We start from the raw sequence: 14,173 nt of genomic DNA on the forward strand, positions 1-14,173 counted from the left end.
AACAAAAACCTTTCGTTGGTTCTTGTGGGTTATCCGGGCTGTGCGACCGTGGTCTTGGTATTTTCTTTCCTGACGTTTCGCCAGCAGCTGTGGCAGGCATCTTCCGAGGAGTCACACTGAAGGACAATGTCAGTGTCAAGTGTGTAGGAAGAGTAATATATAGTCAGAAAGGGGTTAGGTTGAACTGAATCATCGTCCTGCAAAAAGTATCAAAGGTAATGTGCTGACCATTGTAAGTAATGTGCTAATGAGGGTGTGGTATGTTAATATGGAACCATTGTATCCTGAAGGGATCTGTTAATGTGTGAAACCCAAAGCTAATCTGCATGGCTATTGTGGACTGAAGTCTTTGTTAGCGTGGAGGTTTTCAGGACAGGAAGCCAAGCCTTATTCCTTCTTAAACTCTCTTCTTCTCTGTGGGTAGCCGTGTTAGCCTGTTTGCAGTAGTCAAAAAAGGCAAGAGCCCAGTAGCACCTTAAAGGCTAACAACAATATTTTCTGGTAGGGTAGGAGCTTTCGTGAGCCACAGCTAAGGGAGCTGTGGCTCACGAAAGCTCCTACCCTACCAGAAAATATTGTTGTTAGCCTTTAAGGTGCTACTGGGCTCTTGCCCTTTTGGTCTCTTCTTCTCTGTTAAAGTTGCGCTGGTGTTGATGCATCTCCATGGCTTCTCGGCGCCCTCTGACAAAAATAGTTGGCCCCTCTCGTCATCGGACGTCCCGTTTTCTGGGCGTGGGGGGGGGGAGGGCGGGAAGCGGGCGGCGCTAGGGCCGCGCAGGGCAGGCCCGGCTGGCCGTGCAGGCAGCCGAGGGGAGGGACCCCGACCGCAGCAGCCCGGCCCGCTGCTTTCCAAGCCATCCCGAGCTGGGCTGCCGGCGCCGCCGCCGCCCGGCCATGCAGGCGCGCCGCGCTCCCTGCCCGCGTCTCCCCGGGCGGGCTGGGCGGCGCTGCGGACCCCGCGGCCGTCGGGGGGCGCGGAGGCTGGGCTGAGGGGCTGCGGGGCGCCGGGCTGCGGGGCGCCGCCGTCGAGGATGCGGTGGGCGGGCGCGCTGCTCCTCTGGGCGGCGCTGTCGTGCGCCGGGGGAGCGCGCAGCTGCCCGCTGCAGCTGCGCGGCTGCAAGTGCGCGGACGAGCGGCCCAAGGGGCTGGCCATCCCCGGCGCCGCCAGGAAGAGGGTCAGCTGCGGCGGAGGGGACTGGGGCGAGCCGCCGGCGCCTCGCTTCTTGCCCGACGGCACGGTCACCCTGTGAGTAAGCGGCGGGGTTGGGTTTCTTCGGGGGCTCGGCCCCTTTTCCCCTCCCTCCAGAAGGGGAGCGAGCGCTCTGTACATGCTCCGAAGCCTTGAAAACGTGTGAGCAGAAATACGGGGTTTGGGTCCTCTTGGTGACTTATTAATTGAGACCAGATCATGTGCATACAAAGGGGTCAGCACGGTCTCCCTGTGAGTAGTGGCCAGAGTTGGTTTATCCAGAGGCTGTGCCTTTTTTTCCCCCTCCCAAAGGGGGGTGGGCGCTCTGTACATGCTCAGAAGCCTTTTATCACTGTGTAAAACGTGTGAGCAGAAATACGGGATTTGGGTCCTCTTGGTGACTTATTTACTTAGACCAGATCATATACATGCAAAGGGGTCAGCACGGTCACCCTGTGAGTAGTGGCCGGATTTGGTTTATCTGGAGGCTGTGCCTTTCCCCCCCTCCAAAAGCAGGGTGGATGTTCTGTACATGCTCAGAAGCCTTTTCCTCACTGTGTATAATGTGTGAGCAGAAATACGGGATTTGGGTCCTCTTGGTGACTTATTTACTTAGACCAGATCATATGCATGCAAAGGGGTCAGCTAATGAATAAAATTAATTCAATTGTATTCTTGCGGCTGTGCATATCTGCTGAAGTACTCACCTCTCATGTGCTTTTATTCAGTGATACATTTGCAGCACAATTCATGGCATGTCTGTTCAGAAGTAAATCCCCCTATGTCCATTGTCCAGTGGGCTTTACTCCCTGGTAAGTGTGCAACCTTAAAGTGCGCAAAGCTGCTTAAGTCAGATGCCATATTCACCCTCCACCTTTCTACCAATCTTGGTTGCCGTACAGGGAAGGATGACTATGTTTACTCAGCCTTGAGAGAAGTGCACTTTGTACATGATCAGAGGCATGCTTCTTCCCAGGCAGCCTGATGTACAGAACAATATCTAAATGAAGATGCCTAGGCCAGGAAATCAGCGTGGTGTAGAGGCTAAGAGCGGTGGCTTGGAGCGGTGGACTCTGATCCGGAGAACGGGTTTGATTCCCCACTCCTCCACGTGAGCGGCGGAGGCTAATCTAGTGAACTGGATTTGTTTCCCCACTCCTACACACAAAGCCAGCTGGGTGACCTTGGGCAAGTTACAGCTCTGTTAGAGCTCTCTCAGCCTCACCTACCTCACAGGGTGTCTGTTGTGGGGAGGGTATGGGAAGGTGATTGTAAGCTGGTTTGAGTCTCCCTTAAGTGGTAGAGAAAGTCGGCATATAAAAACCAACTCTTCTTCTTCTTCTTTGATTACCAATGGAACTCACTCTGTACATGTTCAGAGGCATTCCATTAACTGACTGTTGCAGGTGTTCATCAAAAGTGCTTAATTTCTAATATGAGATGTATTTTTGGCTCATGCTTGGGTCCCTCCCACTAATGTGGGGGTAACGCTGGAAGATTTGTTTCCTGTTTTGCATTTGCTAACCTAGGAAATCTATAGTGCTGGGTCCAATCATCCTGTTCAAGGTATGAATGCTGATTCTTTTTAACATCAGCATATGATCTAATGTCATTCCTGGCTCCTTTGCGCTTTTTTTTTTGCTGTGGTTGCACTTTCCATTTCCCGCCGCTGATTGGCTTGCTTCGTGTGAAAGATGCATGCTTGTAACTCAGTCCAAAAGCGTGCCTGCTCAGAAGTAAATCCTAGTGAATTCAGGAAGAACAACCAAATTTGAGACCTGTAGCACTGTAGAAACCGAAAAGAATCCAGAGTATATGTGTTCGCGAATCAGAGCTCATACCCTGGAAAATTTTGTTGTTCTTTAAGATGCTGTGTGCATGTGTGTAAAGTACAGTCAAGTCGCAGCCAACTTATGGTGATCCTTTGAACACATGAAGCTGCCTTATACTGAATCAGATCCTTGGTCCATCAAAGTCGGTATCGTCTACTCAGACCGGCAGCGGCTCTCCAGGGTCTCAGGCAAAGGTCTTTCACATCACCTACTCGCCTAGTCCATTTAACTGGAGATGCCGGGGATTGAACCTGGGACCTTCTGCATGCCACACAGATGTTCTACCACTGAGCCACAGCCCCTCCCTTTCTGGGGTTTTCAAGGCAAGAGACTAACCGAGGTGGTTTGCCAGTGCCTTCCTCTGCACAGCAACCCTGGTATTCCTTGGTGGTCTCCCATCCAAATACTAACCAGGGCTGATCCTGCTTAGCTTCCGAGATTTTACTTACTTACTTACTTACTTATTTGTTTATTTATTCGCATTTGTAGCCTGCCCTCCCCAGCAAGCCGGCTCAGGGCGGGTAACATCAATGTAAAAACAGCAATCACATAATACGATCATAAAACCAGCTTTAAAATGTATAAACTGTATATAAAATTTATAACTAAACCCACTAATGGAAGATGGAGCCCAGTTCCCCTTTTGCTTTAAGAGCCTCTGCAGGCGGCTGTCCCTCAACCATATCATTTCATACATATGAAAAGGGAGCGGTGGGGAGGCCAGCATAGACGGTATTCTTGTCTGCCCTCAGTTATGTGTATGTTAAGTGCCGTCAAGTCGCTTCCGACTCATGGCGACCCTATGAATGAAAGTCCTCCAAAATGTCCTATCTTTGACAGTTATAGGCTTGGTGAAAAAGATCTGATGAGATCGGGCTATACCTTGCTGCCTTCCCTCCCTCTTTAAACTGCTGCTGGACGTGAATTTTGTCCTGCTACTACAGACTGATATGGCTACCCACCTGAAACGGTCTTGGATTCTGGACGGCTAATTTCTTGGGGCGGATATTTAGGATGCCACTTTCAGTCCCGGGATGGAAGTCTGAGTGGTACTTCTAAGAGGACTGGGTGTGCTGCCCGAGCTCCTTGTGGGAGGGAGCTGGATGGCTGTTGACCATGGAACCGACAAGACAGATGAGTTACTGGCGAGGCGAAAGAATTCACCTGTAGTACTTCACATTTGCACAGCTTCTGGTTTAAACTGGGCTGCTGCCTATGCAAAGCCACTTCCCAGGCTTAAGAAGAAGAGTTGGTTTTTATATGCTTTCTCTACCACTTAAGGGAGAATCAAACCGCCTTGCAATCACCTTCCCTTCCCCTCCCCACAACAGACACCCTGTGAAGTAGGTGAAGCTGAGAGAGCTCTAAGAGAGCTGTGACTAGCCCAAGGTCAATCAGCTGGCTTCATGTGTAGGAGAGAGGAAACCAACCCGGTTCTCCAGATTAGAGTCCGCCGCTCATGTGGAGGAGTGTGGAATCAAACCCGATTCCCCAGATTAGAGTCCACCGCTCCTAACCACTACACCACACTGGCTCTCAGATCCAGTATCAAGTGGCTGCTCCCTAGACAGCCCATATGGTATTGGACGAAAAGGAGAAATCACACACAGGGGATTTGCAATACAAATGATAATGACAGATACAAATGGTAATGGCGCATCATCTTGCGTCAAAACGTTCTGGTCGATCATTTGATGTAAACATGAAATAATAGGAACTACAGTATTTGGGCAGTGAGGCTGAAAGCCCCACCAGCACGCTCATGCCTAGGTTGCTTTTCAGTGTTACCCTTTCCCTACTTAAAATATTTCCCCTCTTTGAAACACGATAACCAGATGTAATGAAAGGGGGAACCAGTGTCCAAAGAAAGCAGCCGCTTCCTCTTGCACAGATCGGGAGGTGGGGCAGCCTGCTTTCATGCGAGCCAAACTTTGATGCCCACTTCCCTTAAACTGAGGAAGGAAAATTACGCCTGCAGGTTTCTTAGGTGCTTATTCCCAACGCATTTGCAATCTGCAGGGAAACACTGATTTTTTTTGCCAAAAAGCTGTAAACTCCTCAGTGTGGTTCTTCCAGCTCATTCCTGAGAGCTGCAGCGGCTGAGGACAGCGTGGCCATGGCTGTGTTGCGGCACCTCCAAAGTGGTTTTGCTGCTGCAGCTGGTGTGTGTGTGCGAAAGGGTTATTTTAAAATAAAATTAGGAGAAGGGGGGGGGGAAATAACCCGAGATATTCCTGTTAAACCTGGTACCTAACCTAAGACCAACTTTGTATGGGGTTACATATGATAACTGCTGCTAGAACGACCTTTGCCAGACATTGGAAACAAAAATCGACTCCAAAGATAGAGGAATGGCTGGTTAAAGTTAAAGAAATATATGTTTTACTTAAGCTAACAACATTTCAGAAAAATAGAGATACAATAAGTTTAAATGAGTTATGGTCACAAACTCTAAATAAAATAGAGAATTTTATAAATAAGGGTGAGAAAGGGGAATGCGTTGTGCTCAGTCAGGACGGAATGATGAATATGAAGTCAAAGAAATAAGCTGTAGCATAGGAATCCTGTTGTTATTTTATTGTGTATATAGATATATTGTATTTTAAATCATGAAGATTGTCTTTTCTGCTTCTTTCAGTTGCTGTAATTGTTTATTGTTATTGTTCTCCAATAAAAAATTTTAAAAAAGGAGAAGGGGGGAAGCCCTATTGAAAACAGTGATGCTGCACCAACAAAAAGGTGGTGTAGCACCGCCACTGCTCAAGAAGGCGTTCCCAGGCTAAAAGGGGTTAGGAAGCTGCCTAATGGCAGCTACGCCCCAACAACACCTCCCGGGACACTGGTGCGAGGCCTTGCACTGGGAGGACGCCGGTAGTAGGCCGAGCCGGCGTCCGAGGGCCACCCTGCCGCCCCAGTTCAAGTGGGCCAGCGTGAGTGCCCCGACACTGGCGTCCATGCCAGTTTAGATGGCACAAGCGGCACGGACGCCGGGGTAGGGGTCACGCTGCCTCCTAAGCCCATTTGGCCCCTAACCTCAGGCACGGACTGTTAGAATGTTAGCACCGTTCATTAAAAAGACACGATCTTGAAAAGGGGATAAAATTCCATTTGCTGCTTGGCTGGTGAGTCTTCAGGATGGACAGCCCAACCCCGCACATGTTTCCTGGGAGCGAAGTCCTGCTGTGTTCAGTGGGGCTTAGCCAACGTGTTTAGGATTGCAGCTTTAAATATCACTGCAATGTGTAAAGGGCTTGCACCAGCGTATCCCAGGGACTGTCTTCGCTCATCTGAGCCCACTTACACTTTAAGACCAATCGCCACTGCTCTGCTTCATGTCCATGCACTCAGTGAGGAGAAGTTGGTGAGCGAGTGGGGTTAGGGCTTTTTTGAGACTTAGGAACTCCCTGCCCCGGGGAAAGCTGACCGGCCTCTTCTCCCTCCGCCTTTCGGTGATTGGTGAAGAATTGGGAAGGGGGGAGCTTTCGGTGGAGGCTGCATCAAGCCACGTTTCACCAGCCTCTTCCTGTTAATGGTCAACTTTTATCTTTTCGCTGTTTTGATCATCTGAATGAGTCTGCTTATTTGTTTTGCTATCCTGGTTTTTATTGCTCTTTTGGCTCCCCCCCCAGTAGTTTGGATGCTGCTTTTTGTTGGGGCGTGGAGGACTAGTTGTGGTTTGTGCTTTTAACCTTGTAAGCCATTCTGAGTGTTGTGTTGGCAGAAGGTCCCAGGCTCATAGAATCATAGAGTTGGAAGGGACCACCAGGGTCATCTCGTCCAACCCCCTGCACAATGCAGGACATTCACAACTACCTTCCTCACACCCCCAGTTACCCCTACTCCATGCCCAGAAGACGGCCAAGATGCCCTCCCTCTCATGATTGGCTTAAGGTCCCTCTCATGATCGGCTGGCTCAATCCCCAGCATCTTCAGTTGAAAGGATTGGGCAGTAGGTGATGTGAAAGATGTCTACCTGAAACTCCGGAGAGCTGCTGCTAGAGAAAGTAGAGCACACTGACCTTGATATACCTGTAGTCTGACTCCGTTAAACAGTTCAGCTGAATCCGTAAAGCTGCATCATCACTGATATTCAGTCTCTTCCTGTAAGCCTGAAGATCCATTCTGGGTGATGCTCAGCATGCGTTCAGATGTAGATTGGGCCAATGATGCATGATGTGTGATGTAGGTTCACCCTGATCAGGATTTCTACAGTTGTTTTTTTTTCTTTCAGTGATTCTGTTTGGGGCCATAATGTGGAAGAAAGAGAGAGTTAATCCTTTCTTCTTGTGTTGTACTCTTCAGCCAATTGACCTTCTCCCCCCTCAACATAGTACCTGGCCTTGATCAAAGCACAGCTATTCAAAATCTATGACATTTCCTTGCCGTTTGTGCTTGTCCTGGAGTCAAGTTTGCTTCCGATCCCTATTTGTTACTTTTCTCAATTCCATTTGACTTCCCCCCCCAAAACCCTCTTTTTCTTGTTCAGAATAGTCAACTTTTGCTCAGCCAAGGAATGACTCGCATGCGCAACAATGTGATTTGTGGCTTTGCCTTCTACAGCACGGTTTGTGTTAATTAACCTCAGTGGATGTCATTTGCATGGAGAATAGCTGTGCTGAAGTGCATTTGAAATCTCAGTGGTTTGTGGAGTTTTTGTTTTCGGGGCCATTTAGATGGCTCTTTTAAATCTGCATCTCTGCCTCTGTCATTTGCATGGTGACAGTACACCATCCCCCACTCACCATATTGAAACACTAATGTTTTCATATTCTTCTCTGCACTCAGTCCAGAGAAATAAGTGTCTAAAGGCCATTGCATGTGACCAGAGCTCTGCGTAGTGCTCTGACGCAAATGAGCTTTTGACAAAGAGGAGGAAGCCTGGCTCTCTGCACTGAAAGCCTGCCCTTTATGCATATAGAATCATAGAGTTGGAAGGGACCACCAGGGTCATCAAGTCCAACCCCCTGCACAATGCAGGAAATTCACAACTACCTCCCCCCCCCCACACACACCTAGTGACCAGAAGCTGGCCAAGATGCCCTCCCTCTCATCATCTGCCTAAGGTCACAGAAGCAGCATTGCTGACAGATGGCCATCTAACCTCTTCTTAAAAACCTCCAGGGAAGGAGAGCTTACCACCTCCCAAGGAAGCTTGTTCCACATTCTTCCTAAAGTCTAGACGGAAACTCTTTTGATTTAATTTCAACCCGTTGGTTCTGGTCTGACCTTCTTGGGCAACAGAAAACAACTCGGCACCATCCTCAATATGACAGCTCCTCAAGTACTCGAACATGGTTATCATATCCCCTCTCAGTCTTCTCCTCTTCAGGCTAAACATACCCAGCTCCTTCAACCTTTCCTCATAGGACTTGGTCTCCAGACCCCTCACCATCTTTGTTGCCCTCCTCTGGACATGTTCCAGCTTGTCTACATCTTTTTTAAATTGTGGTGCCCAAATCTTAACACAGTACTCTAGTTGAGGTCTAACCAGAGCGGAGTAAAGCGATACCATCACTTTGCGTGATCTGGACATTATACTTCTGTTGATGCAGCCCAAGAATTTGCCTTTTTAGCTACCGCATCACACTGCTGACTCATGTTCAGTGTTTGGTCTACTGAGACCCCAAGATTCTTTTCACACACACTACTGCTCAGACAAGTCTCCCCCATCCTATAATTATACATTTGATTTTTCCTACCTAAATGCAGAACTTTACATTAGTTTTTGTTGAAGTGCATTTTATTAGTTCTAGCCCACTTCTTCAGGCTGTAGCCCACTTCTCCAGCCTGTGAGAATTTAGCACATGCATGTGCTAAAACAGGTGTGCTCTACCCTTACACGTTGGGTCCTTGATCAGAACCGTGGACCTGCTCTTGCTTCTGTCATGTAGAAGAAATAAACTGAAATCTTGGGTACGTTAAGGACTAACATGTTTTTGTTCTGGTGTAAGATTTCATGAGCGGGAAGGCAGCATGGTATAGCCTGATCTCATTAGATCTCAGAAGCTAAGCAGGATCAGCCCTGGTTAGTATTGGATGGGAGACCACCAAGGAATACCAGGGTTGCTATGCAGAGGATCTTGGAAGCTAAGCTGGTTCAATACTAGGAAGGGAAGACTGCAGAGGAAGGTAATGGCAAACCAGCTCTGCTTAATCACTTGCCTTGAAAACCCCACTAGGGGATGGTATAAGCTGGATGAGACTTGATGGCACTTTACACACACAAACCGGCTTACAATCACCTTCCCTTCCCCCTCCCCACCACAGACACCCTGTGAGGTAGGTGGGGCTGAGAGAGCTCTAAGAGAGCTGTGGCTAGCCCAGGGTCACCCAGCTGGCTTCATATGGAAAAGTGGGGAAACAAATCCAGTTCCCCAGATCAGCCTCCACCGCTCATGTGGAGGAGTGGGGTATTAAACCCCGTTCTCCAGATCAGAGACCACTGCTCCAAACCACTGCTCTCAACCACTACACCACACTGGCTCTCAATGTCAGTATTGTCTCTTCTGTCTGGGAGTGTCTCTCCAAGGCTCAGGTAGAGGTCTTTAACATCACCCCGTGCTCGATCATTTTCACGGGAAATGCTAGGGATTGAACTTGGGGCTTTCTGCAGGCCAAACAGACGCTTTACCACTGAGCCACAGCCCTACCCACCTGCATGGAAATAAACGACAGGAGGATGTGTTTGTTCAACATGCCGTTAAATCACAGTTGACTCATGGCGACCCTGTAGCGTTTTCAAGGCGAGAGACGTTTGGAGTATTCCCTGGCACCACATGGACTAAGAGAGAGTTCTGAGAGAACTGTGACTGGCCCAAAGTCACGCAGCAGGTTTCATGTGGAGAATTGGGGAATCAAACCCGGTTCTGTAAGCAGTGGTCTCTGCTTTGTATGGCAGAAGATCAGAGGTCTGGGACACTATTTCCCCCCCCCCTCCTGCAAGACATGCAATGAGGAGTTCCTCTACAGTGGGGTGGGGAACCTTGTTTCTGCCAAGGGCCATTTGGATATTTATAACATCATTCATGGGCCATACAAAATTATCAACTTAGAACTCACCCCCACGCATTCTGGCTCTGCCCCCTTTAACCCCTCTATTGTTGCCACTTCCGCCCCCAGCCCTCTTGTAGTACAGAGGGAATACATTTCTCCACGGCCCAGGTGGGAAAGGGTTAACACAGTTTCTTGGGCGGTCCTAGCAGCTCCATAGCTAATGATTCTTCTGCAAGGGGGGGAAAGGTTCCTTTTCTCGGCAAAACAAACTCACATCTGCCTTGAATAGAGGCTATTCCTGTCCATGGGAGGGGGCAGATCGCCAGTCTTAGATCCTTCTGAGCTAGAGAATTGCCAGTACCCACAAAGGCCCAGACCAAATGATTTTGCGGGCCTGATACGGCTCCCGGGCCTGACGTTCCGCCCCTGCTCTACAGGAAAAAATGTAGCTCCTGATAATGAGCATTGTTATAACCTCTTTTCGTAAAATATGCGGAGGAATGACATTTTTTGCAGCACTGTACCCTTCTAAACAATTGCCTTCAATGGACATGTGGGGGCGGAAAGTGCCGTCAAGTCACAGCTGACTTATGGCAAGCTCGTAGGGCAGGGATATCAAACATAAGGCCCGAGGGCCGGATCTGGCCCTTGAGAGCTCTTATCTGGCCTTCGAGCCAGCCCAGGCAGCCACACACACACACACCTTGATCTGGGCTGGCAAGGCATGGCTCGGCCCGACCAAGTGACATCATATCCAGCCCTCGTAACAACTGAGTTCGATACCCCCTGCCATAGGGTATTCAAGGCAAGAGGCGTTCAGCCTCTGCCTGGGCTGAGAGAGTTCTGAAAGAACAGTGACTGGCTCAAGGTCACCCAGCAGGCTTCATGCGGAGGAGCGGGGAATTGAAACCCGTTCTCTGGTTTTATGGATTACGGTTTTAATTGTAGATTATATTTTTGTATGTTGATGCAATATGGATTGTATTGGAAATGATGTTTCTATGACGTAAGCCGCTCTGAGCCCGGCTTTGGCTGGGATGGAGTGGGGTATACATACATACATACATACATACATACATACATACATACATACATACATACATACAGAAGAGCCCACTGCTCTTAACCACTGTGGCTCAGTGGTAGAGCATCTTCTTGGCATGCAGAAGGTCCCAGGTTCAATCCCTGGCATCTCCAGTTAAAGGGGCTAGGCAAGTAGGTGATGAGAAAGACCTCTGCCTGAGACCCCGGAGAGCCGCTGCCGGTCTGAGTAGACAATACTGACTTTGATGGACCAAGGGTCTGATTCAGTATAAGGCAGCTTCATGTGTTCATGTGTACACCATGCTAACTGTGTTTAGGATTGCGTTGGAGGCAAAGGGTAGCACAGCTGGGATGGCTGAATCTTGGCCATGCAGCCCCATCTGCAGACAGCTATTCAGAGGTGCGTTTAGATCCTTTCAGGGTCCACCTTTCCCATTTCCACAGCCTCACAACCACCTCACTTTCTCCAGGCCCGGTCTTGTTGCCAGAGACGTGCAGCTGTTGCTAATTTCTAAAATCAGCCTCACATCTGCAGGTACGAGAGATTGGCTCGATGGCCGGTGCATTGCGTTGTAAAAAAAAAGAAAGAAAAGGATTTATTTCCCTGTCCAAACACATGGCACTTGGAAACCTGCCTGTAGTATGAAACTCCTTTTGACTGTTGACGATCAGGAAGGCATGGCCGAGACCTGGAAAAAAGTTTGCAGATGCTGGCTGGGATCCAAGGGGTTCGTTCTACTCATGGCAGAGCTTTCTGCAGTGTAAGGAGGCTTGTTCCACTGGTGGAAGGCTGCTAGCACTGGCTAGAGGAACGGAAGCGTTGAATTCCACTCCATACAGCATCTCAGTGAATGGAAGATAAGCAACTTGGTGTCTGTTGAGAGGGGCTGTTTCACACTGTTGGGCTTTTGCCCTTGATTTTCTCTCCACCTGGAATGAACACACACACACATACTGACACACACCCTGACCTGGATGGCCTAGCTTAATTAGATCTCATCAGATCTTGGAAGCTAAGCGGCGTCAGCCCTGGTTAGTGCTTGGATGGGAGACCACCAAGGAAGTCTAGGGTCGCTGTGCCAAGGCAGGCAATGGCAAACCACCTCTGTTCATCTCTTACCTTGAAAATCTTGCAGGGTCGCTATGAGTCAGCTGCGACTTGATGGCACTGTCCACCACATACGGCAAGAGGAGTATGATGGTTAAAGTACTGGACTGGGACTTGAGTTCAAATCTTCACTGAGCCGCGAAGCCAGTCTCTTTCTTTCAGTATAACCTGCCCCACAAGGGAGAGGGCTTCACCCCTGCCACCACTTTCTTGATCTGAATCCACTTGGCGGGGGTGGGGGTGATATTTGCCCTGTTGGAAAAACCCAGATGTACCCAATCAGTGAACATGGAGCATCCAGTGGGGCAAACAGTGCTCCTGGGGGGGCATTTCAGGTCAGGAAAATGGTGTGTGGCTGAGGGGAGGCTAAACCCCTCTCCTCGCATACCACAGCCCCATCCAAATTGTTCCTGGGTTTGACTGGGGTGAGGTGCCCAACCGAGAAATCACAATATGTATATGATAGTGTGGTCCTGGGGGAAATCATAGTGTTTAGATGGGCCCCTGAGGACTAGCTTCTTGGGGAGCTGGGCCAGTCCTCTGGTTCTAGCCTATCGCTGAGCACTTCAACTTTTTAAAGGCCCAGGCTACCATTCTTGCATTTGGTCATTGCTGTGACCTCTCAATATGGCCTTGAATAGCAGCTATGTAAGGGGGTGATCGAGATCACAGATCCACAGCATGTGGAAAATTGAACTCTTTCCCTTCATTCATACACTTCGTCCAGACAGGAGGAGGAAGGGAAGAGAGGTAGGGAAGACAGGAGGAGGAAGAGAAGAGAGGTATTGAGGCTTAAAGCAGTGTGGGAGGGGGCATTTGGATCAAGGAAATGGCATGAAGGGAAGATACCCCCCCCCCGGTGCTGTGGCCCCCCATCCAAATTGTCCCCTTACCCTTGCTGTTTTTGGGGGGCAAATTACACATTTGGAGTTTAAGTCATGGAACTCCAGTGTCGTCTTTAGTTTGTCTCTTAGTCTGGTTGGTTTACTCTTTCTATACGGGGGGGGGGGGGCTTGCTGAAAGGGACGCTGTAGAGTCCCTTTGGCTAAGTGCTGGGGTTTCCACCTCTATGGGATTGCTCCATTTCCTCAGTGTTTGGAGAACGGCTTGCAGGCTTAAAAGGGCTTGAATGTACTTCTCTTTTCTCACAAGAAGATCCTTGTAGGACCAGAGCATAGTGTACGTCAAGTCTCACATCCTGTTCTCACAGTGGCCAACCAGATGTCTCAGGGAAGCCCATAAGCAGGGCAACAACCAATGAGCTTGATGACCAAGTGAGGGTTTGAGCTGGGATCTCTGCAGATCTCGTCCAACCACAACATCAGACCCCAGATGCGGTACTGTATCTATCAGTTTTAAAGGGGAAGGTGCTAATTTGGAATCATCCGGCGCTTCATTCAGCGGGAGATGGAAGTAGGCGTGGAAACCATCTCAGCATGGCAAGTCTTCAGGTGTGCCCAGATCTGGAGCGTAGCACCTACTTTTGTCCCCCAGAAACCATCTCAGCATGGCAAGTCTTCAGGTGTGCCCAGATCTGGAGCGTAGCACCTACTTTTGTCCCCCAGAAACCATCTCAGCATGGCAAGTCTTCAGGTGTGCCCAGATCTGGAGCGTAGCACCGGCTTTTGTCCCCCAGGCATTCTGTGACGTCTGCCCAGAGCAGCTGCAAGGTGGCAGGACCTATCTGGGCCTGTATTAACAAGGTTTTAATTCCCTCCTTCACAAGCTGACCTCTCTGCTAATAGCTTAATGGAAAAAGTACTGTCTTCCTAACGAGAGACAGATAGCTGTAGAAGGTAATAGCCAGCCGAGCTGTCTCTCACGCAGGAGTTCAAACCTCTTCCAGATGTGGAATTCTTGAGCGAGGCCTCATTTATGCACACAGCATGATTGCTCTGAAATTGCATATTGTCTAGGAGGGGGTAGGAGGGGAGGGGGAGGTAATATAAAGTTTCAGCTTATGACCCGTTTCCAGGTCTGTCGGAGAGCCCTGCTCCGAGGCTGGGT

At 49.3% G+C, this 14,173-nt stretch overlaps 1 protein-coding gene across 1 annotated transcript in view; it reads left to right on the forward strand.

The window, feature by feature from the left end:
• Positions 1-653: 653 nt before the first annotated feature.
• The window catches only part of ADGRA2 (adhesion G protein-coupled receptor A2), a 100,430-nt gene continuing 86,910 nt past the window's right edge, over positions 654-14,173 (forward strand). Inside the window, exon 1 of the mRNA XM_056860895.1 lies at positions 654-1,246. Coding sequence (XP_056716873.1) covers positions 654-1,246 — 593 coding nt within the window. The remainder of the gene's footprint in view (positions 1,247-14,173) is intronic.

The sequence above is a fragment of the Euleptes europaea genome, chromosome 14 (assembly GCF_029931775.1).
Source record: "Euleptes europaea isolate rEulEur1 chromosome 14, rEulEur1.hap1, whole genome shotgun sequence".
NCBI classification, from domain to species: Eukaryota; Metazoa; Chordata; class Lepidosauria; order Squamata; family Sphaerodactylidae; genus Euleptes; species Euleptes europaea.